Here is a 26038-nt window from a genome sequence, read left to right as displayed (position 1 = left end):
GTTCCTATGTGAAGATTCTTCTTCATCTTCATCTTCCCTTTTTCAGAAATTAGCAATATCTCTATGAGAAGACTTCATTTGGGGTAGTACTCAAATTAAGAGTAGATTTTTCTTCAAAAGTCTAGTGCCTCCAGCAATGACTTTGATTTCTGATAATGAGCTAGATTCTAGAGAAGGCTATAGTGGTATTCATTAACGGGGGGGAAGAAAAAAAGTCACTCCTGAGACAATGCTGTATTTCCATAGTATTTTTAAAGTTTTTGAATGCTTTGATACTTTAAGATCTCATCTCAGTTTTATCATTGGTAGTAATACATATTGATTGAAAATAACCTTGCACCCTTAGCTCTAATCAAAGGAAACAGGAGAACTTAAAGAGAATTTGAATATAGTTAAGCTAGCGATTCGTTATCAAAAATGGAAAAGTAGGATCAAATCTGATCAGTCAGTGGTGTGTTTTGTTCAGTTACAGTCTTGCAGAAAATATTAACCATTTTAGTGTCATAGGTATCATTCTGCATCCAGAAGTGGGTTTAGACTGCTCGTTAGAAACATTTCAGGACTTTATCCTGAACAATCCATGGTCTGAACAACCAAGTGCATTTCAGTTGAGAGGCAGCTGGAAACAGACCTGAAGAAATTTGCAAATAATAGTGAAGCAAGTTTAAAAAATTCTACAGTCACTAATAAGATGACAGCAAATGTTACAAAAGATAATTAGATGTCCTATGCCTATCTATTTCTTCATAATACTTTCCCCCCCCCCCCGAGATGATGCTGAATCTATGGGATACGTGAAATCAGGGCATAAAATTTCATCCTAACTTCTCTGAATGGGTTCAATAGTATTGTAATAAGCCATATCGTAGTTTAAATACTACATCTCTAATTTCAGTGAATCTGAGTGTGAGCAGAGCAACTAAAACCAGTATAAGATACCATGCTTTTTTTTTTTTAAAGAGTTTTCACATTTTCAACCTCTTTTTGTTGTGCTTTTTCCCTTCCCCCGGCTCTTCTGCTGTTGATTGTTGGTCTGCCCGCACATTACTCTTCTCAGAGGTCAAGAGAAGGGAGTGGCTGGGAAGATTAGGGTTGAAGCTGAGAGCATCCTGTTTACCTTCACTGCTGATGACGCAGGCACAATGATACCTACAATTTTCATGCTGTTGCAGAAGGACCAACTGATTCTCAGTCTGCAGCTTTCCAGAGCCCTTGCTGCTCCTTGCAAATCTCTTGCCAAAGCAACCTTTTATCAATAGGCTGGGAACTTCAGTACAGTGTCTGATGTTCCAAGTTCTGACTCTGTTGGAGTTTGGTGCTATCTTATAGCTATTTAGTATCTTGTGTCTGAAATTTAATGCTATCTAGTTGACCCTAGTGACCAATGTAGGAAAAGTTGATTAACACTGTCCTTTCTTACTTGACAGAAATTCATGCTGCCTGTATTTTTGTGGTAGTTTGTTCACTGCCTTGTAAAGTATTCACTCAAAAAAAAAAAAAAGTTTAATCAGTGTTTCTTGTTCCTGACATTCACAGGTTGGCTATGCAATTTTAATACATGAGAACAATGTAATTTAGGAACCTTGGTTGTAGTACGCTTCTTTTGAGATAGCTGCTTTATTTGAAAAAGTTCTGCTATCTTAATGCTCCTTAAGAAAAGAGCAGAAGTATATTTTTAGCTACTCTTAAAGTACTTGGAGTTGGATTCATTTTTTTTTGTACATTTTTGGCTAATCACATGAATGCATGATTTTTGTTACTGCTGCTGCTTTTTCTAGGATGAGTGCTTTTGTCAGTGGTATCAGCACTGAACAGTTGTAAAATAGCAGCAGTCTTTAGGAGTTGTTTCAGTTACTTATGGGTATTGATTTTAAGATAACACATCATTGTATAATGAAATCTGTGTAGAAATCTAAGCTCAAGGTGGATCACTATGACTGCACAGAAGGTTAATTTTTTTTAAAGTTAATATTCTATTTGAAAGAAAACTGAATGTATCTTTAAAAATATTTCTCATATCATGTATTCTCTTATATTCTTTATCCTATTTCCTTTGTGATAGATGGCTGCTGTTGCCTCTTGAAAAACCTCCTATTGCTGAATTATGAGAATATGATCTCTTCCATAATTACACTTGCCAATGTGTGTTGGGTGGATGTAATACGTATTTCTCTCTCACCCAGCTCTACGAACGGTTGAGGCCATGGAAAGAGTGGAGGAGGAAAGATACAGGGAATAACACACTGGGGCTGACAGTTGTGATAGTAGGTGGGAAGCAGTCAAGTAAGTAGGCCAAGTTGTATTAAGTGTGTATGTATGTTTTGTTTCTGTTAAGGATCTGCCATTTTCTCACTTTGTACTTTTCTTGCTCCTCTTACTAAACAGAAACTTTTAAAATGACAAGCTCTGATTTAATATTGATGCATTATGCATATTCATATGAGGCAATTTTAACCATCACCGGTTCAGGTTTGGAAGCTGTTGGTCCTGCATTTCAGGATACAGAGAGTTCTGTTTGCTTTCATCGTCAGAGCCGAAGGTGTTTAATGCCAAGAATCTGTCTCCAGTTTGGTAGGAGCAGGGTGCTCAATTTCAGTGCTCTTTTGAATTCCCTTTTGTGCATTTTAAATGCACTTTAATTTTCTTTCCTTATATATAATCCCGCAAGAAAACTTTATAGTGGGCTTTTGAAAGAAAGATCTAGAGAAACTACAGGTAGACTTTACAAGAGTGGATTAACGGATGCAGTGCAAATGACAAAGTTGAAAGTATGAAAGGGTTTGTGTCTGTTGGTTGATCTGCAGCTGGCAGCTTTCCTGAGAGGAAAGGTGAACACTTTTCTTCTTCCTGAGTTTGCTGTGCGCTTCCTGTATCATCATAAGGAATGCGATCTTAGAGGAACAATATAAGCCCACAATGTTGCCTGAATAATTGAGTCAGTCCTTTGCTAATGTCTCCACCACCTCCCACTGTCCCTAGGTAAGTAAAGAAGGTTTCTAATTCCGTAAGTTTTACACTTAAGCCAATTTACCGATTTTTGTTTTCTTCCCATCCTTTGTTTTTAGCTTAAATAATTTTTTTTGCTCTCTTCTTATAAGTAGCAGTCATGCTGCTCTCTCGGACCAAGCTGTGATAGATGAAGAGAGGAAGACAGAATTCTTTTCATTCAGGCTCTGTTTTCATTCAGGCTCTTTATTCTCCTAGTTGTGGTGATTCTTCTTTGTGCTTGGTCCAGTTTCATGCCGTCTTTCTTTAATGTGTGGAACTAGAGCTGAATGTTATTTCAGAAAGTATTTCACCAGTGGTTTGTAAAATTTAAATAATACTGGACTCTGACTAGTGGAATTAACCCTTGAGGCATTCTGGATTAATAAATATGTGATTAGTGCTACAATAAGTATTGCTAATATTTGTAAATTTGTTCTTTCACATCCCTGGATAGAAGGCACTCTCAATAGGAAACTTTGCATTACTACTTCATGGTGATTATGAATTCTGATGTGTTGTGAATGCAATAAAGCTGTTAACATTTACAGAAAATGTCATGTGAGTCCTAATGCAGGGATGATGCTTTTCTTCTTTGTAATGTTGTAATGTTCATTAATCAAATAGGTAGGCAAAGCTGAGGATGAGTTAAGTACAGTAAGCATTACAGCTCCTTAGTTTCTTGTCTTTTTACTGACAAACTGACATTTAGTTAATTTTATTATTAAGGGAAGAGTTAGTAATGATTTACTTCTGTTTTGAAATGTTTTTCTTAATTTAGATTTGGAATGATTTTGTAAGCCTGTTTTTTCAGCAGTTGAAAAGTTAAACCCAAGAACTAACTTCCTGTTTCACCATAATTTGACTACTTGCGTATGCATTGAGTATTTAATCACAGGAGTAGTTTACTGCCCATCCTCTTGTTTTTCAATGTTTTTGTGTGTTTCTTTACTATCTGGTTTTGTGTGTGTGTGTAAAGTGTGTATAGTGAATGTAAATTTCTGTCCCAATTATCTGTGATATTAATTAATTTTCAGAGACCTTCTAGAAATAGCCCATGGATCTTCTGAGGTCTGCAGTTCACTGGCTGAAAACTGAATAACACTGGCCTATCCCAAAGAGGAAAGGGGGTGGGGGAACCTGACCCATATGATGCTAACTGAATTTGGGGGATTTAATTGTTTTTGATTTCTGAACCAGCACAGTATAATTAGATAGGGCTTTCCAAGCTGTGGCTCTAGTACTTGCATGGAATTTATGTTCAGGATTGCTTTAGCTGTGGACCTCAAATATCAAATGCATCATCCACAAAGAAATGAATTTTTTTGATTAAATGTCTACCTCAATGTAGAGAATAAACAGTATTCAGAATGAAATACTGGTTAGCTACTTTTTTTTTTTTTAAAAACAACATAAACTTATGCTAGTATTTAGTCTATACAGTTGACAGGATAGCAAACATGGAATTCAGTGCTTGGTATGTTTTCTTTCACTTGCAATACAAGCCTACACAAGCATCTCACTGCATTCAGACTGGGACCTGAAGCACTAGAAAGTTAGCTTGATTTGAATGAATAATTTAAATGACATAATTTATACTTGAGAACAAGAAAATTTTATTTAAAATGTTTGGTAGTTTTTTGTAATTTTTGTATTTCTCCTAAGAATTTTGGTCCATTCTGGTAACCATTAAGTTATGTTTATTTTCAGTGGAAAAATAACCTCTACTCTTCCCATGATATTTATAACTGGAAGGGTATCCTGGGTATGTGTTTTAGCAAATATGTAATCAAATATAGCCATTTACTTACATTCTTACAAAACATAAAATGTAAAAGCATAGTTTTAGAAAATGGTAAGGGGTACTTTCTAGATTGTTTTCTGTTGTTGAATCTGTTTCTGGATGAAAAATGGAATTTTAATATTAGTTTTTAAGTTTGTTTTCTGTTAGATGGAGGTGAATTTTGTGTTTCCTATCTTATTAGACAACGAAAAAGTAGTTGTATCAGATATGTTGCCATGTCCTTAAATAGCATAAAGCCAGCTGACTTAGTCTTACACCTCTTGTTCATTATAGATTATAAAGAAAATCAGGCTCTGTCACTTGTTGATTTTTGGGTGACTTAACTTTCAAGAAGTGAAGAAAGCTGAATGGACAGAAATGAGGAGGAAAAACCCCCACAGTATTCAGAAGAGACCTCATGTCTCAGGTGTTGTTTAAGTTGCCAAATGGTTGTAGGGAAGAAGGGGAAAAAAATCATTCCAGTTACTTTTTATAATTAGGGAATCAAGACCAACAATTAAAAAAGCCAAACAAATAACCGTTTAAGTGACCAATTCACACAGGCAATTTAAAACTAGGGTCATGAGCTTTTGCTTTTTAAAATTTTGGTCAATATTCTTGTAGTTATGGTAATGATTATGTATCAATTGAAAGTTTCTAAGTGTCTATTTAAAAGGACTTTTACGTGCTGTCCACAAAATGAGTGTGGTGTGGTTTTTTGTTTTTTTTAATGCTAGCATTTCAAAAAAGTGCTTAAAACAGACTTAAACTAGGGGAATATTTCAGAATGAAAAATGTAGTATAATTCTAAAGCTTTAGGTACAGTTCTTTTCCAGCTACCCTTGTCTTTTCACCTTCTCTCTTGCTTATTTGCATGACTGGTTTTGTGAATGTATTTTGTAGGCAAAGTATTCTTGATGCCAATGGGCAGTACCTATGACACAAAACTCCAATAGTTCAAAATACTGTGGAGAAATCAATAACCAGCCTGAGGCTTATAGAGTTAAACTTTCTAGCAAAGCACTTCCTTCAATGGGGAACAGTGTAATGTCTCAAAAAAAAAAAAAAAAAAAAAAAAAAAAAAAAAAAAAAAAGTAAAGTATTGGAATGTGTAAAAACAAAATGGGTATTGACATTTGCTTCTTCTAGGAAGCCCCAGTCACTTTCCAATCCCTTCATGAAAAGTAAGTATAATCTGATGATTTAGGTGTTTTATGTAGACCTAAACATCTTTTTTCCTTTTTAAGTGAAACTAACTTAAGTGTTTTGGAATGGTGTTTACGGAGAGCTTCAGATGAGCTTGGATTGTAATTGGATGGAAATTTGAATAATTGAGAAGCTTACATCAGTTCTAAGAGCCAAGCTGTTAACCTACAGCTTGTTGGACTAGCATACTTCTGTATGACATGCAGGCAGGACTCTAAGAGAAACATTGGTGACATAGGCTTATCTCAATAGTCATGTGCATTCTGTGCTGCCTAATAGGAATAATTAGTCAGTTTAATGCCACTTTTCTAGTGGTAAAGGCAGCTAGTATTTTAGTTGTAAAAATAAATGAAGACTCTTTATTCTAAGTGCCATATTTTAAAATAACATGTAATGAACTTTGAGAGCCTGTATTCTTCTTCCATGTTGCCATCTTTTTTTATTCAATAGAAAGGGTGGAAAACATCATGGCTGAACTAAAGCCTTTGGAGGATTCCTCAATGCCTGATTTGGTAGACTTGCCTGGATTTGGAAAAGGAGGGCATTAGTCTTTGTGTTGGACTTGCTTTAACTGGATTTTTTAAAATATATTATTAGGCTGGTCTTATTTCCAATTTTGATAATATGGTGTGTTTTAATTGGGATAAATGTGTCAATATTAAGTGGACTTCACTAAAATTTCATCTGCACTGCTTTAGACCTAAGCACATACAAGTAAAAACAGACCACTTGGATATGTGTGCTTGTTTCTCTTTCCTTCTGAACTGCAGCTGAAGTATATGTCTATTGCCAGCAGCTTACTCTGCTTTGGCATTCACGTGCTTCATGAGCATGCTGTAGTTGTGAAAGATAAAAGGTGGATAAATATTTGTAAGCTCTCAATGCATTACCATGTTAAGATAGGTCTTGAACAGATTATACTTACTCTGGAGTGTCCTTGGCCTCTTGACAAATAACTTCTTGGAAGAACTGTTCTTGGTGTGGTTCCATCTTTTGTCTGCATACTCTCTTTTTGTATTACCCTTTCTAAGCTGTCCTTCAGCCCTGCCATTATCTTGCTTCTGTGAACATGTTTAGAGAGATGTCCTTACATACTCTGCCTCTCACCTCTGCAGCGTTCACAAGTGGAGATATCTGTCTTTACTCTGAGTTTTTTCATGGGAGGAGAAAAAAGAACCATTGCTGTAAGTGGGCTAGAAGACAAGTGGCTTTCCTTGGAAAAAGTGTTGTAGTAGAATATGACACTCATTTCTACTATTAATTTTAGATCATTTAATATCCTCTGTGAGGATCAATTGCGTATCGGTTTCAAATAGTATTTTAGTCATCTAACAGTGAGGCAGATACCCAGAAAATAGGAACAAGTGCTGGACTAGTTTGTAGGTCTTGTCTGCTGCCAGGATTTTCGTTTGTTTATTGATTGTGAGATGGTGAGAAATTAATACTTAAATTTCTACTGGAACTGGAGAAACCTGACCTGTCAGCAAGTTCATATGTGATCTCTGCAAACTGCTCAGCATGCCCATGTAATGGGCACAGAACTGAAATGCAGCATTCCACACATTAAAAATTTAATTTAAAACAAAGTTTAAAATTTTTGTTTTTAATTAAATTGTTTTAAAACAAAAAAATATATGGTGCATTTGTGCTCAGCAGATCTCTGATTTAGGAGGAGAGAAACAACAGGTTTGTAAGCATTTTTCTTCATCCTGGGGTTGAAAATGAGTGTTACTAACTGATATACATACCTGCTTTATGAAGCTTGGGGACTCGGTGCCATCTGCTGGTGCTAATACATTCTCACAAATGGGAGAAATGAATTGTGAAGAGTTTACTCAGACATGAGAATTTGAGCTGTTGCCATGATATTTAAAAAAGTACATTTGCTGCCTTGACATACAGTTATGTGGATGAAATAAGTAACAAAAAGGCAGTATATGTGCTACTAGTCATAACTTGGTTTGTTAGAACAAATGTGAATCTTGAACCATATTTCTTTCTGCTCAGTAAAAAAAAAAAAGTTTCTAATAGTTTCTTTTATTAAACAGTGCTTTGCAAACACAGCAGGAAGAATTTTGTTCGAGTTTACAATATTCTTAGATTTTTTTCTCTAAATAAAATTTATCTATCGTATTCCACTAATCCCACCGAAACCTCCTCACTTCTAGTATGTTTGAACTTACTACTCTTTTTTTAAAGTGGCTGTTATATTAAGTTTGCTTAAAAAAAATAAAAAAAAAATCAAAGCTAGTATAACTCGCCATGCTTGAAACAAGAGTTTGTCTGTGGTCAAAGCAACCACAAATACTGTTTTCTTTTTTCCTCTCATGTCTTAAGTAAATGTCCCCTATCTAACTGAGATTAGACAGCTGAGGTAATACGCTCATTGTTCTCCAGAGTGTTGTGTTGGCTTCAGACTGTAGTGACCTTGTTAGCAACTAAAGTAGGGCTATGTCTATTTCTCCAGTCCTCTTGAAATACATTAATGATTTAGACAAATTTCTGTTGTGTGATGAAAACATTTGCAGAAGTGCAAGATACTTAATATTAAACTGTTTTTCACCTTTGTTGTTTTTTTTTATTAATTCATTTCTCTTAGCCTTAATTCTTTTGATTTGTTGCAGATAGGCAAGACATCATTCTTTTAAGTTACTGTTAGATAAATTTTCTGTGTGGAACGAATTCTGTTTGTTCAGAAGTTAACAGCTTAAATCTTTTTATTGAAACTGATTACAAGAATAGGCTATTTGTATGTTTCAATCTAACTAGTTGATGAGGCACGAATTCTGTGCTTTATTTCTTCATACCGGTGACCTCATGACAGTGCGACACTGCCTCTAGCTGCATCATGCTCAAAACGTGCATTAGATCTTCCTTTTAAGCAGCTAAATACACCATGGAAAGCACTTTTTTTTTTTTATTCTGCAGTTTAATACATATTGCTGTAGGTTTGTCTACTCGGTTTCACCTGTGTGCAGCTACTAGCAAATATATTCCAGGCTTATGCCCTGATTTGAAAATGGTCTTCCCCATCTGAAGTTTTGGGTTTGACTGAAGTTCCATTGTTGCGATATTTTGTCATAGAGCCGTGACTTTTGCTGTAATGCCACTGTCCTTGTGAAACGAAGTATACCTACTATTTCTATTATTGTTCTCTTTCTGCTTTCACTGCTCTATGGTCTTAGTACCTTTCAGTAACGTTTTAAGCAAAACTACTAGCATCTGCCACATGTGGCTTTTTTCTCAGGCCCTTTCCATAGGTATTGTGTGTGCACTGTATTTCTGCTTTTTAACGAAATAACATTATTATACTTTTTTTTCCTAAAATAGCACGTTTATCTCTCTGAAATGGAGCAGAGGTGCTTTGTAATGCTTTATAAATCTTTCAGCCATTCACTCCAGTTCTGGACTTGTACTTCTAAGGCTATCTTCCCATTTTGTTCAGTTTGCTTCACAAGACCATGTGGTGCAAATAAGAATTGCAGCTCGATAATCTATCAAGTCATCAGGAGCAGCTGGCTTAGCAGTTTGGACAATCCCTTATATGAAATAAAATCCATCTTAAAATACTAACCTTCCCGTGGGCCTTATGTAGCATGCAGGGACAGTAGGTCTACTTGCCCAGTCTCCAACAGATGTCTAGATATAAAAATGAAAATACATGAAATATAAAAATGCATGTCACTCTTTTTAACTGTTACAGTGCATCACTGTCTTCCTGCATCTAGACCAGGCATGGTAGTCATGTAGGATGAATTTGTTTGTTGGCTTTTTGCTCACAATTTCAGTGCCACTTTCTCCTTCTAGCTTAACTGCAGTATTACTTGTCCTCTGCAAGTAGCAATGAGGGAAGACACATGACAATCCCTTTTGGAAACATTTGTTACTGATAATTTTATGTTGTGATGTGTTCTCAGAATGCTCTGGTGATAAGCCTGTGATGTAGTTTCCTCAGCAGCAGTGTAGTTGCATGTTCTGTTCTCCATGTTCTGCTGCAGGATGGATTCTTTTGTGGCAGTTGCCTTTGAGTTCCTTCTCCCATACATGTGAGGGGTTTTACGTCCTCTATGAGGACATTTTTTGTGGGACCCAACAAAAGGGCATCTGATACAACCCTGCTTTGATTTCAGTTAACATTATTTTTTTTCTCTGAATGCAGTCAAAGCAGTTATGAAGTTGCTAAAAGTTGTTAAGAGAGTATTTGCATTGCACTGAAGTTCTTGCCTAATGTGGTCATGAATGTTTCATTGTATCATGGTATTTATCATTCCCTTAGCAATATAAGAGCAAAATCAATAACTATAGACTATGCCTTTGATTTTCTTGGAACAGGAAGATGTGAGTAGCAATACTCCTTACTTGTCTGTGTGACAGACAAGTCTGTGTAATTTAAAAATTGCCTTTTTTGTCAAGCTTTATGTTCATGTGCGACTATTGTCTGTCTGGAAAGCTATGTAAAACAGTCATTTTTATAATTTTATGTTGGAAAATATCCAGAGATTCTGGAAATATTTCATATTTCCTTGAAAGTATTTTTGGAAACTAAGAAAGAGAGGGCAGATTTACTTTTAAATGTAACTTGGAAACTGAGAATAATACTCACCTGGCTGTGGATCTCCAAACCCAAATCTTTTGATTCTTCAGTGACTATCACCTAAATAGTCCTAAATAGTCCATAGGTTGTGGTTCAAGTTAGCTTTTTCTTCTGTTATGTGTGAAGGTAATGAATTTGTTCATTTTGCCACCACATGGTGACAAGACTGCTTGGATTTTTGAGTAATTTTCTTTTGCTATGATAAGTGTGTCCTTTCATGGGAGAATATATTACATGGGTGGTTCTTGAAGTTCTTCCCTCTCCCTTGCGCTCCCATGTTGACAGTCTTTTCCTGCTTTCTTTTTGTTAATCAGATATTAATTGTCCCCCCCCCCCTTTTTTGTCTTGAATTAATGTAGATACTTTAAAGTGAACTTAGTAAGCTAAGTATTTCTATGTGACGGATTGTTTTTGAGGAATTTTGGATGTTAACTTTCAGACTATTTTTCTGTCTTTTCAGGTCTCTGGATGGCAGACTCTGAAAAGAAATGCTGTTTTAAGAGGTATGCCTCATGTAGGCCAAAATATTCCTGATCAGTGTATACACCAATGATAAGGCCATACCTTTAAGGAGACTTTTTGCTTGTCTTCTTTCTGTGTGCCTGCTTTAATAAGTTTTCAGTGCTGAAATCTCTCTGAAAGGTGGAAGCTTGTTCAGAAGCATTCAGACTTGTTTTTTTGGAGACACAGCTTTACTGGAGAGGTCTGTGAGTTACTGCTTACCTTTTTGTTTGATGATCTTAATAGGACGCAGTAGAGGAAATACAACATGAAGAAAAAAAATTGACTATCTGGCATACTGGCATACCCTCTGCCACCCTCTCCTGATTGTGTATGTGGGGGGAGAGAGTTCTTCTTTTTTTGGTTGTTGTTTTTTCTTCTTTGGGAGGCAAGTCCAGATGCCTTTGTAGTTTTCTCCACTCGCTTTCTCTTAGTGTGATATGAAATCTGTCAGGCAGTGAAAGGCTGACACTGTTCTAGCAATATGGTATAAAATATCTGGAACCAAGATGGAAGAATACTAATCTTTATTCAAGTGATCATTTTTGTGTATTAGATGGATGTTTGAAACATTCCTTTGTGGTGTTTTTTTTTTTTTTCTGGTTGGTTTGGTTTTCATGTTCCAGCATAAGGGGACCACTTCTCTCTCCATTCTGAATAATTCAGTACTCTACAGCTGCTAGGAAAAGCAGTCTCCCAGAAGCTGAACTGGCTAGCTCTTCCAGTTCCCAGCGGTGCAGAGTCTAGTTGGAGGCCTGTAGCTAGCGGTGTCCCCCAGGGGTCAGGACTGGGTCCAGTCTTGTTCAGCTTATTCATCAGTGACCTGGATGAAGGGACAGAGTGCACCCTCAGCAAGTTTGCTGACAATACAAAACTGGGAGGAGTGGCCGATACACCAGAAGGCTGTGCTGCCATTCAGAGAGACCTGGACAGGCTGGAGAGGTGGGTGGAGAGGAACCTCCTGAAGTTCAATAAAGGCAAGTGCAGGGTCCTGCACCTGGGGAGGAATAACCCCATGCACCAGTACAGGTTGGGGGTTGACCTGCTGGAAGGCAGCTCTGCGGAGAAGGACCTGGGAGTGCTGGTGGATGCCAAGTTAAGCATGAGGCAGCAATGTGCCCTTGTGGCCAAGAAGGCCAATGGTATCCTGGGGTGCATTAGGAAGAGTGTTGCCAGCAGGTCAAGGGAGGTGATCCTCCCCCTCTTCTCAGCCCTGATGAGGCCACATCTGGAGTACTGCGTCCAGTTCTGGGCTCCCCCGTACAAGAGGGATGCAGCACTGCTGGAGCAAATCCAGCGGAGGGCTGCAAAGATGATTAGGGGACTGGAACATCTCTCTTATGAGGAAAGGCTGAGAGAGCTGGGCCTGTTTAGCTTGGAGAAGAGAAGACTGAGGGGGGAATCTTATTAATGTGTACAAGTATCTGAAGGGAGGGTGTCAAGAGGATGGGGCCAGACTCTTTTCAGTGGTGCCAAGCGACAGGACGCGAGGCAACGGGCACAAACAAACAGAGGAAGTTCCATCTGAACATGAGGAAAAACTTCTTCCCTGTGAGGGTGACAGAGCACTGGAAGAGGTTGCCCAGAGAGGTTGTGGAGTCTTCTCTGGAGATATTCAAAACCCACCTGGACGTGATCCTGTGCAACGTGCTCTAGGTGACCCTGCTTGAGCAGGGGGGTTGGACTAGATGATCTCCAGAGGTCCCTTCCAACCTCAGCCATTCTGTGATTCTGTGATTCCCTTCATCTCTCAGCCTTTTCAGGATTCATGAGGAATGGGTTTTAAAAAAGAGACTTTCTTTCTCTTTCTCAGAGAAAGATAGGTCACACCCAGTCTTTTCAGTACTCTTATTGTTTTATTTTTTTCAGAAGAACCTTTTCATTCTTTTCAGGATTGATTCTAAAATTTCAGAGACCTGAAGATTTTCCATTTCTTTAAAGCAGTCACAGTGCTGTTTTTTATTTTATTTTTTTTAATTTTTAGTTTTGTTCAGACTAACAAATAACTCTTAGTGTAAAGTACTGACAATTAAAAGTGGTCCTTCAGCTATTGCCTGAAATGCTGCTGTTACTGCTTTTTAAGCTGTGTTTACAAAGGTCCTATAGAAACTTATGTTAAAACTAAAGGAAGATCTTATTGCTATCTCCAAAACCATCATGGAAGGAGATCAAGAAAATGAAGCCAGACTATTGGAGGTGCAGGCTGGCAGGATGAGAGGCAATGCACACAAACTGCAACATATGGGATATTCCCATGAGACTGGAGGAGCATTTTTTTTGGCCCTGAGGGTAGCCAAACCCTGGAACAGGTTGCCAGAGAGACTGCAGACTCTGTTCTTGGAGGTTGTCTGAATGAAGCAGGATTAGGCCAAGAGCAACTGAATTCAGGTGGACCTATTTGAGTGTGAGGTTGGATTAGATCCCTTTGGAGGTTCCTTCCAGCCTAATATTATGCTATGATTTTATGTAGCCTGCTTATGGCTGTCTTTTTTCATTTTACACTTCCCACAAAGCAAATGAGATTCTGGCTGATTTTAAGAAATATCCACATTTAAGAAGTCTCTTGTAATTATGAAACTGCAGAGTTAAACAGAAGAAAAACTTCCTATTCCGGCAATTCTCAGTTTATTTAGGATTATCTGTTATAACAGGGTACTATTTAAACAGGTAACTCCTGTTTAGCAGAACTAATGAAGCCCTATATCCTACAGATTTTTCTCGCTTTACTTCAACTGACTTTTTTTTAACTAAGTTGTAAGGTATTTCTGTTCTCTGCTAATAGCTACAGAGGTTTGATGGTGGTAAAGTTTGCTGTGTTCAACTGTGGAAAAACGGGCCATCAAGAATTGAAAAATGAAGTCACAGATGTTCAGATTCTGGTCTCTCCTAAGTTGTCTGCTTTTGTGTAGTATAACGATTTTCTTTGAGACTTTTTGCTTCTGAAATTGGTTGCATTCCTATGAATGGTTCAGAACTCTTGAGCATGCATCTTGTATTCAGCAAATGACTGTTAACATTACAAAAAAAGGCAAACAGTGTCTCAGTTTAGTGTAGAGGTTTGCTTCTTATATCAACTCAAGTGTATTCTAGTGAGCTTATAAATGAGTCTTTATCAGTCTAACCAAGAACTCTCATCTGGAGCTACAATTTCTTCTTTTTATTTATTAACAATTTGATGCAAGAAGACTTCAGCTTAGGTGAAGCTTCAGAAAAGTAAACTTTATTTATGGTATGCTTTTCAGCTTTAATGCCTTGGTACTTTTTATATTTTCTCTCTTTGCTTCTAATAGTCAGACTGAATCCAGTTTTTTTTTCTCTACAGCAGCGTACTTCAAGTAACCTTGAAAAGTATGCTTGTGTTGAGTATTGACCATCTCACATGATGAAAGTGACTTTTTTTGTGGAGTAATAGGCCATAGGAACATTGGAATGTTGGAGCCCCTTCACAGGAGCAGAAGTATGGTTCAAATAGCCCAGTACCCCATCTGAATTGATAGCTGTTAACATACGCCAGACAGGAACACACAAGAAGTCCTGTGTTAGTCATGTATTCACATGGAGAGTTTCTTCCAAAATACTGTGAATGGTCGCTTATCTTCTTATTTTGTACTACAGCTGTTTATCCCTCTCAAAAATACATTAATAAGGATGAAAAAGTAGTAGATGGTGAATATCTAATTCAGTCTGCAGTTACATTTTTCACTTTCCTGTGAGTGATAACAGAATAAACATTTGATGAATCCGGAACTACTTTCTGAGTTTTCAGTTTGTTGCTATTCTTAATGATTTTAATTCCTCATATGAGGTGGTAATTTCAGTCCTGCTGTTTCTTCTTTATATTTGTCAGTAATTTTGTTAAATGATTGTCTTCTCTTTCTTTCTCTAAACAAAATATCTCAGTTCAAACAGATACTGGCTCAGAACTTGCTGTTTCAGATACTACTTTAAAGGGAAAGGATAATAAATGAACAGTGTCTCAGGTGCTAAACCAGTGTTCATTCTGCACAGTGTTCCTCCTGTAGAGACTCGAGACAGGCTCCCCTGCCCCCCTAACCAGTTGGGAAGCAATCCAAGCTATCTCCAAGGCCTGGGTCTGTAAATATGTCTCATCTAACCAAACTGACATCTTTGTAATGTGCCATTTTCCTCTGCTAGCTCCTCACTTCCTTTTTAAGTAGCTATGAATGTATCTGACTTTTTTTTCTTTTTCTTTTTCTTTTTTTTTTTTTTTTTTGGACCTTCTTGTGAGGAAGGAACAACCGATAGAGGAGACATGTTCAGTTGCACAAGATGCAGAGTAAAGTGAAATCTGACACCGACAGCTTACTTATAGACCTTAAAAATTGCATCGCTTATTGGAGACTGATGCTGTGTTGAAGCTTCCATGTCAAGGCCTCTGCATGTGCAGGGAACAATTTGTTCTCTTGTTTAGGAGCTGCAAGTTAGCAGTGTGGGCCAAGCCTTTTGGAGAAATCTTTTACTGTAGCTTGTGTCTTCTTTTGACACTGAAGTGGCAAATGCCCTGGAAAAACTTGCCCCCATACTGTTTCTTCTTGCTAAAAGGTTCCAGTTTCTGTTCTTTAAATAAATAAATAAATATATATATATATTTTTTGGCAGAGTTCTTGAAAGGTGTATAAAATCTTTACCAGGCTGATTACCCTGAGTAAGCCTAATTGGCAGTTCCTAGATGTGTATTCCTATTTTGCCAAAGTAGTATATGGTTTTTGTTTCTCATTTAGTCCATGGAGTGGTTTTCTACGTGTGTATTATCTTTGCTATCCCCTGTTTTTCTGGCAAAATTTACTTTAATCTGGCTGTTTTGTAGTCTTTTTACCTTCTTTATTCTATAGTTCATCCATAGCTCTAACAATATTTTGTTCCATCTGAGCTTTTCTTATTTGTTGCAATTTTTTTCTAGTGCTACATCATGTGATGCCTCGTTTGGCAGTACTTTTCTCTACTGTAGTGGGGAAAAATTGTGAAATGTTTTCTAGAGAAGAAATAATTTCTGTGCTTCAATTTTCACTGTGATATCTTTGGCTGTTCATCCTCCCTACTGCTTGGATTCAGTTCATGGTGATCCTGAATACGTTTTGCTGAATTACTCTCTAGGCAAGTAACTAGAGTTGTATTTGATATTGTCCCTGTATGTTTTGCCTCTTTAGGCATCTTTTTGGCTTGATTTCTCTTTTATCTGTCATGAATTATGTTTTCCAAAGGGCTGACTTTCTATCTCACTAGTGGTTTGAAGCCATTTCCTGAACATTTCTCAAGAAAGGAGATAAATAGCTTTTCACTTTGCATAGGTAGTAGTTCATGCTTGTAGCTTCCTGGGTCTGTAAATATACAGGTCCCAGTTCATGCCTGTAGCTTCCTTAACTGGAGACCCTATAGACTAACTGATAAATATGTGGCTGTTCTCAACTGGTTAGAACAAAACTATAAAATAGTTTATAAGAGTAATCCAGTTCCCTAGTGTAGATTCTGACCTGTCTTGTGTACTGCACAAACAAGTTGTGCTTTCATTCTTCTTTAACAGCTAGTTACTAGCATAATTATGAAATCTCAAATGCTGTAAAACTGGTTTGGGTTTTGTATCTCTTACTACTTAACCCTGAGAACTAGAAGTCTTCAATTGCTGTTTTGCATTGGACAACGCAGATCTTAAAGAGCTTAGTTAGGAAAATGCTTTCCCATAGATTATGATGGAATATAATGTACTTTGTTCAGTGCTGGTATCATTCAGACTGGTTTGAAAATTTGCCTTTTGATAATTTTCTGTGCTTAGTTTACCACTTTGTTAAACATAGAAAAAGAATAAGACAAATTAAGAATAAAGCTACCTTTATTGGTGTTTTTATGTGAGATTTGGGGAAAAGGTTTCACCATTCATGAAATATGTTCTGAAACAAACTCAGTTAAAACTCGTATTTGTAAGCCAGGCCCAGTCAAGTCACTCTAATGGAGAACAATGTGATTTAGTGACAACTGAAATTTGGGAACCAAATGTAGTAGATTATAAGCCAGTTTAGCCTGCTCTTTTGATTAACTCTAATGCTGTTCACTTATGCTAACAGTGCAATTCTCTTTTTCAATATATTTTGAAAAATAAAATATCTCTATATTTAAAGGTAATGGTCTGTTTCTTAAGGCATGGGTTTTGCAGGCTGTTTTGTCTGACAGCAATGGAGGATGCTGCTAAAAAAAATTAACAAAAGCCATTTCATTTTTAATTTCTGATTTTCTTGTTTTTAATGATAGTTATGGCATCCTTTGCTCTGAAGAGAAAAAAGCTTCCTAGCTCACATTTCTTAGTGCAACAAATTATAGCTCTGTCAATGAGACAGTTATAGTTTGTAATGTTTCCTTTAGTTGACTTGATTTTTAAATAAAACATGCTTCCAAAAAGTTTATTTTTCAACTCCATTATGCAGCTACAGCTTCAAAATTATGCTTTAACAATAATGGTATAAGGCGGACATTTGAAGTGTGGTTAGACATACTCTGCCAAATGAGACTAACTTCTGACTTTTCAATTCTCAAAATCCATTAAAGAGCTTCTCTCCTTTTTTTTTTCTTTTTTTTTCTTTTTTTTTTGGTATTTTTTCCCCACATTCCTAGCTTGAAAGTGGTTATTTAGATGAATAGGAGTGTTTCACCTTAAATCTAAGTCCCTTGGTCAGTAAGGGAACTGTATTACTAGCATGCTAGGAAGCCTATTTTCAATGATATTGAAACTCTGACTTGTAAAATAATGTGGATTTCACATTATTTCACCATTCATTTCTGTGAAATCCTTTAAAAGTTATTATAAGAACATTAAATTGTGTGAACATATCGTTAAGATGAATTCTAGTTACTCATTTATTCCAAAATTACTTTTACTTGATCACTACAGCTGTGTTACTATATAATGTGTTTTTTCTACAGACACCAAAGATGCTAACGAGAAAGATTAAGCTTTGGGACATTAACGCCCATATAACCTGTCGTCTGTGCAATGGATACCTTATCGATGCTACCACTGTAACAGAATGCTTACATACTTGTAAGTAGGAGTATAATTAAGTTAAAGAAACTTTTTACTTGATTTGCAATATGTTCTAACAGTGTTAATTGAAATTCAAAAATCTGTAGTGCCAAAATACCAAAATACCAAAATAATGTATGCTAGGCTTTTTTTTTTTAACAAAGTGATGTTTTCTCATGAAGCAAATGAGGAGAACTTTGAAGCTGTACTGCACAAACTTGAAGGCATATTTAATAGATGGTAATGTATGTATTCAAGAATGCAGTTTGCCTTCCTCCTGAAGGAATGTAGTATGCCTGGTTTTCTCTTCATCGATGGTTGATACAGTGTATGTTCTCCTCCAGAACTCTGAGAAATGTCTCTTTCCTGTCCCTGTGTGGAAAGCAGCCATAGCTGATAAAGAATAACTTCTTTAAATACATCAGTAACAAAAGGAAGACTAGGGAAAATGTAGGCTGATTCCTGAATGGGGCAGGGGCCCTGGTGACAAAGGATACAGAGAAGGCCAAGATACTGAATGCCTTCTTTGCTTCAGTCTTTACTGGTGTTAAGGCTGGGCATCAGGAATCCCAGACCCTGGAGACCTGGGAGAAAGTCTGGAGAAAGGAAGACTTTCCCTTGGTGGAGGAGGATCAGGTTAGGGATCGCTTCAGCAAACTGGACATTCACAAGTCCATGGGTCCTGATGAGATACATTCATGAGTGCTGAGGGAGCTGGCAGACATCATTGCAAGGCCACCATCAATCTTGGAATCTTGGCCACCATCAATCTTGGAAAGGATGTGGAGAACAGGAAGATGTCTAAGGACTGGAAGAAAGCAAATATCACTCCAGTCTTCAAAAAGGGCCAGAAGGAGGACCTAGGGAGCTTCTTTCCAGGGATTGAGGTGAGGTTGACTGGCCTGGTGATGCTATCTCCAAGCATATGAAGGATAAGAAGGTGCTTGGGAGTAGTCAGCATGGACTCCCCAAGGGGAAATCATGCTTAACCAACCTGAGAGCCTCCTATGATGGGATGCCTGGCTGGGTAGAGGGGAGAGCATTTGATGTTGTCTACCTTGACTTCACAAAGGCTTTTGACACTGTCTCCCATAACATCCTCATAGGCAAGCTCAGGAAGTGCGGGCTAGATGAGTGGACAGTGAGGTGGATTGAGAACTGGCTAAATGTCAGAGCTCAGAGGGCTGTGCTCAGTGGTGCAAAGCCTAGTTGGAGGCCTGTAACTAGCGGTGTCCCCCAGGGGCCAATGTTGGGTGCGGTATTGTTCAACTTAGTCATCAGTGAACAGGCACAAAGTGAAACACAGGCAGTTCCATCTGAACATGAGGAAAAACTTCTTTGCTGGGAGGGTGACTCCTCACTGGAAGAGGTTGCCCAGAGAGGTTGTGGAGTCTCCATCCTTGGAGATGTTCAAAAGCCATCTGGACACAGCCCTGTGCAACGTGCTCCAGGTGACCCTGCTTGGGTAGGGGAGTTTGACTAAATCTCCAGTGTTCCCTTCCAAAATCAACTCTATTGTGATTCTGTGAAAACTTTATCTGAAGATATAAATCCATCCTAGCATCTCTTTTGTTGACATTATGGGATATATGAGTGATAGGATTTGAAATATTTTGATGGGAATTCACATAAGAGCACAGTTCCACCTAGAGATCCAGAAAGAGTAGGTAAAAATATTCTTTCTGAGGAGAAGCACTCTTTCGATCCAAAGTGGTAACTCCAAAACTATCCTTTGTTGTCTTGAATCTGGCCTGACCCTCAGTTTCCTTTCCCAAGACACGTGTCAGCTGTGGAATTAACCTTCAGTCTAGAAGACCTGCATCATTGGAATACAATACCCTCTGTAGTAGCCGCAGTAATGGCTTTACCTTAAAAGCTCGAGCATAACTTACAGATTTTACCAAAAATATCTTTTTCAGCTGTGTCTTCAGAACTGCTGCAAGTTACCAACATATTTTTGTAAGCCAGGAACTTCTATTTGTTCAGCTTTATCTGTTAAGAGCAGATTTGCTTTGCATATGTCTACCTGTATTGATCTATTAAATAGTATTTGCCATGCAACTTGAACCATTACGTACTTTCTAAAGTGCTTCTGTCACAGAATGCTACTCATGTGATGATAAAACTGTGTTGTTTGAATAGCTTAATGACCCATGTCCTAAGCCTTCTTGGAAGGGAATTATTTGGTAGCAGTGACTTCATCTCCAAAAAATGAATGTTTATGTTTCAGGTGACTTACTCTCCATCTACAGTTTCTTACAAGGGGGAGATATGGTGCTCATGATTTGCCAGAGTTTACTTTTTCCATTGTATTTGATTTGAGTGCTTTCCATCAGCTTAGTCTACTAAGCTTGCTTTCCTTGTCACTCTTCCTATTGTGGCTGTTCTCGTGTGCACTTTCTCTGCATGAGTTTCATATCATAATTCCTATGGTGTTCTGTTTGGAGTGCAGTAAGGTAGACCTCTACTTAGTTTCGTCCCAAAACTTTTACTGCTGCTATTAACAGTATATATTAACAATATTATTAGTAAGTCACCCATCTGATTTTAGAGCTAAAGGGTCATTTTTCATTGTCCTTAAAGCAAACAAAAAATGCTCAATTCACATCAGCCACATCAGGCTTGTATATGGAGTGAAATTTTTAGATTAATCCTCAGACCTTGCTGCAAAAGTCAGGGAACAGTCACTGCCAGCTTCTACTGCTCTTTTTTTGTGACATGTACCTCCCTTATTTAGATTGTTTGTATTTTCAGAAAGTGTTACTGTTTCCATGTGTATCCTGTAGATTTACAATGTTTAGAGAAAAGGCATGCCCTTGTAGTTTTTAATGAACTTTATACATGTTGGCATTGCTTGTATTGTATGTGTTAATGCTAATAATGTAGTTCCTAAAACGGCATCCCTTGAAAAGCTCTCTTGAAAATGCCCTGTCTGTCAAGATAATTGATTCTCTGCTGCATTACAATACCTTGGAATTCAGCTTCTCTTTCTACTCAGAACTGAGGGATTTTTCTGGTTTGTCCATATTACTGTAGTTCCATGCCCTTCAGAAATTCAGAGATTCTTCACTTTGTCAGAGTAGTTCTTGAGATCTGGACTAAGAATGCTTTGGAGGGATAAGGCTGACTTGTTTTGAAAAACAGAGTTCTAAGGAAAACATGTCTTTCTCATTGCCTTTTTATACTTGATTCTCCACTATATCTTTAGTTTGCTGCTGATGGGCAGGCCTGTAACTTAGCAGGCAAAATCAGTAGCAACTCAGTGTCAGGTCGTCTTTAGTTTACATCTGTTTCTTGGATTCTAGGTTATCAGATATATGCAGGTCATGTTAAACTTTTGCATTTGTGATTTGAGTTGGACTAGTGTGCATATATGAAAACTATTTTTGTATGTTATGAAAGGGGAACCCAGCAGGTGGTATTCTGGGGGTCATGAAGATGGTGAGAGACCAACTGAACTTTTTGAACTGGATATAGAAATGAAAAAAGCTTAGAGGAATGAAGCAGTAAGAAATAGTGAGTGAGGATAGCCTCTACCTCTTCTTGGGAGAGTTTAAGTGTATGTAACCAGAAAATGTACGTGTTGGGTCAGGGCTACAGTCAGCACACCATTATCAAGCTAAATGGAGATGGGAAACTTTAGATGTCCCAGGTAATGGAAAAGTTGTGGTAATACTGTTGTTTCAGACCCCAGAGTGGTTCCCATATTGGTTGTTCCCTGGTTGTCCCCCTAGGACTTCCAGTTTTAGGAGTGTTTATTAATGCTGGTTTGACCCTGTGAGAAAAGAACAGATCTGGAAGACAGATAGCATTGCCCATAAGCTATCTATCTGTGTTTATTTGGTTGCTGTGCTTAGACTGATAAATCTGCCAGAACCTGAGCTGACCTGTGCTGAGTTCAGTTTAGGAAGGGTTGGCATCTACACTAGAAGACTTACTGAAATGAGGAATTAATTGTTTTAGAAGATTGGTTGGATTCTCCTTTCATTGACATGGTAAGATGACTGCATTATACGGCTGCACTCTTGCAAGTGGATCTGCTGCTATGGCATTGCACTGGAGCAGAGTACGATGCAAGATCTGGGCTTACTGGGCAAAAGCTATGAGGTGTGGTCTAATGAGTAAGCTCTACCAGCAAAAGTACTGTCGTCTTCAGTGTGTATATACAATACAGAATATAAAGTTATTACACTTTCTTTGCTGCTTCATAATTTTTTATGTTAATTGGTGTTTATTCAAATATACCATCATATTTTTTGAGAGGTAGATGGCACTATAGTTACAGAAATTCTCTCATTTTATGCGCTAAGGATTCCTGTATTAATACCAAGATTAAATAAACTGCTGTTGTTTAAGAAAAATGTTTCACTGATTTTTCAAAGAGAAGATTAGTAGTATAATTTAGGTAACTAGAGCTTTTCCAAATTTTTGAGTTGGAGTTTATTTTTAAATACTTCTAGTCAGAAAATCATGTAATAGAATACTTTGTCCAGCACTGTTTCTCTAAAGAAATTAAATGAGGTAAATTGTTTTCAACCAGATGCATGGAATTGTGCATATGGGCATGAGAACAGTTCTAAAAGAGTGCAGCTCTACAGTGTATCACTGCCTTAGCAGCTTTCACGAGATTTCTTTACAAGATCTGTCCGTATTTAATTTTTTTTCTGGTGGAAGTTTAACTGTAGGGTACTCTGTGAAAGTTAGAAGTAAAATAGCACCTGGATATCCATTTTTTTTGAAAGTTCTCTGTTCTTTTGAAAAACATCCAACTTAAGGAAAAAGAATAACTTACTTGCCCTAGGTTCATTTCCAAAGAATTTACTTCTTTATACAAACATGGCTCAAGCAAATTGTCTCAGTATCTTGATGGCATACAATGTCTTGTAACGTTCTCTGTGCAAGCTGAATGCTGCAAGCAGTATGGTGTTGACCTGCTCGAAATTGCCATTCTAATAAATTCCAGAATGGGATTGTGCTGTTTGCTTTATTCAGGAAGACTCTGACTGCTTACAGATTTCCTACCTTAATTCTAACACAGCACTTCTACAAGAGCATTCAGGAAAGATATTGTAAACTGTTTTCTGAATGATTAGACCTACTTAATTGATACACAAAGTTCAATTTTTTAGTTTTGAAATGTGTTTTTCTGCAATTGTACAAAACCAAGTTTCTTTATTTTCCAAGATAGTTTTATTTCTTTTTAATTGTGAATGTTCTTGTTTTCAGTCTGTAGAAGCTGTCTAGTGAAGTATTTGGAGGAAAACAACACCTGTCCAACATGTAGAATTGTTATACATCAGAGCCATCCATTACAGTATATTGGGTATGTATGAAAATAAAAGCACAACTAGTTTCACTAGGTTGCGTAAAACTCGCTAATACAGCACAGCTTTCCCCTAGATTTTCTTACTTGCTTATCAGTATGTTAGGCATTTAAAAAGAAACTTGAATAGAAAATATGATTTATGTAAAGAACATAAGGGTTAAACTTTGCTATGAATTTGCAGCTCCTTAACATCTAAGAGCATGCTAAGCATGCGCTTAAATGTTAATTTTTGAGTGAAATTTAATGGCATTTAGTCACTTCTTGTTTTGTATGCCCACGTCACAAAGACTTCATATATGAAAGGTTTGTATGAGTTACACTTTTATTAAATCATGAAAACAATGACGTCAGCTGAACAGTGGTTTTCACTAACAGGCTCATGAGAAAAATAACTCTTAGCATTATTGTTTAGTTAAACTTCTGAAGGACCATTTAGTTCATAGGTGTAGGTAAGAACACTGGCAGCAAAAAACATTAGACCAGTGCCTTTAATCTCTAGAATGTAACAATCTCTGAAGGATTTGGGCTTTTTTGCCATCTTCACCCCTACATGGAGCTTCCTCACTTTGTGATATAACATAAATTTGGTATTGTCCATCCATTTCCTTTTTTTTCCTCAGTGTTTTAGTTTGTTCGTTTTGCAGAAGGTCTTCCTCCAGCACTTTCCTTTCCATTTGTGTATTTCTAAGACATCTGTCAGATGATTGTACCACGTGGCTTGGCTGTCTGCACTAGAGATCTGAACCACAGAAACCTTTCCTGATGGAAGAGCATTGTGGCAGTGTGTTCACACTAGCTGTTGCATATCAAGTAGTCTTTTGCCTGTCTTCATGAAAAGTTTGCTTTTGTTTGTGGCATAGTTTTCGGTGTGCATCTCTCAGATCTATCATAACTTTTGGCACAGTGCTAATAGAAAATGAGTCTGACTTCTCTTTTTGCTCTCACTGAGAGCTGTCGTTGTTCTGAAAACAATTTCTGAATTGCTCAAAACTGATTCTCATTCAGGGGCCTGAAACTCTTTATGCTGTCTCTATAGCTTCCAAGAATAGTGATATACTTTCATTATACACTGTACAAGTGTATGCTTTGAAAGGAAAAGTAGATGCCAGTATGCAAGAAGGAATAAGTTTCAGTTAAAACAGCAACATTGTCCCCTATAAAACCACAGGATTACAGCTGTGCCTTGGTTCAGAAGTTTGAGGCCAGGAAGCATAGCCTCTAGTTGAGTACAGCAGGGGAATTTGGCGATTGTTTGTGGTCACTGAATGCCCATGGTCCTTCCTGTTGAAAACTGATCCCCTTCTTCATTTTGATTTTATTTTTGAAGGAGAAAAGAGAAACATTCTTCAGAGGAAGTATTTTTCCTGAATTAGTTACAAAATACTTCCCTTCAAGATTGAAATAGCTTTTATCCAGCCTATTTTTAGAAACTTTTTTCTCTCCTTTTGGAATAAGGAACTGATAATAAGAATTTTTACAATAAGTCTTAGAACATAGATTTGCACTCCAGTTCATCTCTGTCCCTTTGGGGAATATGTAAGCCAAGGGTATCTCCTATTTCACAACTGTGAATGCAGTTCTCACCTGTGATCTCGTAGTGATGTCTGGCAGATTCATTTATGTTGAAATGTTTTTGGAGGTGTTCCTGCAATTGATACATAATACTTGGAAAAACACAGCCTGTGCAAATGCAATTGCTGTCTCTTGAAAATATATGAATTTTACAATTATTGATATTTTAAACCTTCTTGTACTGCTACTTAAAAGAGAGTAATGATTGTTTGTAAATCTCTAAGTTGTCACTGTTTCTGTAGTGATTCACTGGTCTCCACTGCTGCAAAGTGATCATCTCAGTTGATGAGGAACCTGAGTACTCTCATAAACCTGTTCTCATGCTTAGGAATCAGATCCAGTATTTAATATTGCAAGTTCTGTTTGTGTTAATGCCTTCACAGCAGCTGAGACTGACTTTTAAATTGTTTTTGAATTTATTTTAGAATTGGAATTTATGGTAATGTTTTGTTTCTGTGAGTGACTTATTTTAGACTAATCCAGAAATTGCAGCTGTGTAGGTTGAAAACAGTTGTTGGTCGAAAACAGTTTTGTCTAGTTGAGCAGCAGATCAAAGTTTAGAGCCAAACCTGCTTCCCCTCGAATTTCTGCCGTATGTGGAATTGGTCCTTTTCTTTTGTCTGGGCTATGTTGCCTCTTTAGGCTTCCGAATTATGTAATGTTGCTCATGGATAAAATGTTCGCTTAAGACTGAAGTCAAACTTTGTTGCATTCTTTTTCTGTGGACTGTTTTCCTGCATTTTTTGGGGGGGGGAAAAAAAGAACAAAAACAAAACAAAACAAAAAAAACAAACAGTAAGGATAATTAAATAACCTAGGAATGTGAGAGATTGATCTGAAGGGGTAAGAAAAAGTCTACCCTTGATTATTTTGTACTAAAAATGCCTTTATGTCAAAGTCATCAAGGAATTTTGAGGCTATGCCTTGATGTGGGTGGGATGCCATCTTCCGGATAGTCAAGACCATTCTTCCTCACCCTTCCATTGGGTTTCTGTCAGTTTCTGTCTTAGCCTGGATATTACCTGAATTACTTTCTTG

The 26038-nt window shown here is 37.3% G+C and overlaps 1 protein-coding gene across 1 annotated transcript in view; it reads left to right on the top strand.

Annotated features, from left to right (window-relative positions):
• PCGF3 (polycomb group ring finger 3) overlaps positions 1-26038 on the top strand; it is a 52598-nt gene that overhangs the window by 13581 nt on the left and 12979 nt on the right. The window contains exons 2-4 of the mRNA XM_067315846.1: positions 11029-11071; positions 18003-18120; positions 23329-23425. Of these exons, the coding sequence (XP_067171947.1) occupies positions 18012-18120; positions 23329-23425 (206 nt within the window). The 5' untranslated portion in view covers positions 11029-11071; positions 18003-18011. The remainder of the gene's footprint in view (positions 1-11028; positions 11072-18002; positions 18121-23328; positions 23426-26038) is intronic.

This window comes from Apteryx mantelli, chromosome Z, assembly GCF_036417845.1.
Source record: "Apteryx mantelli isolate bAptMan1 chromosome Z, bAptMan1.hap1, whole genome shotgun sequence".
NCBI lineage: Eukaryota > Metazoa > Chordata > Aves > Apterygiformes > Apterygidae > Apteryx > Apteryx mantelli.
This window is presented reverse-complemented; position numbering and strand designations above follow the sequence as displayed.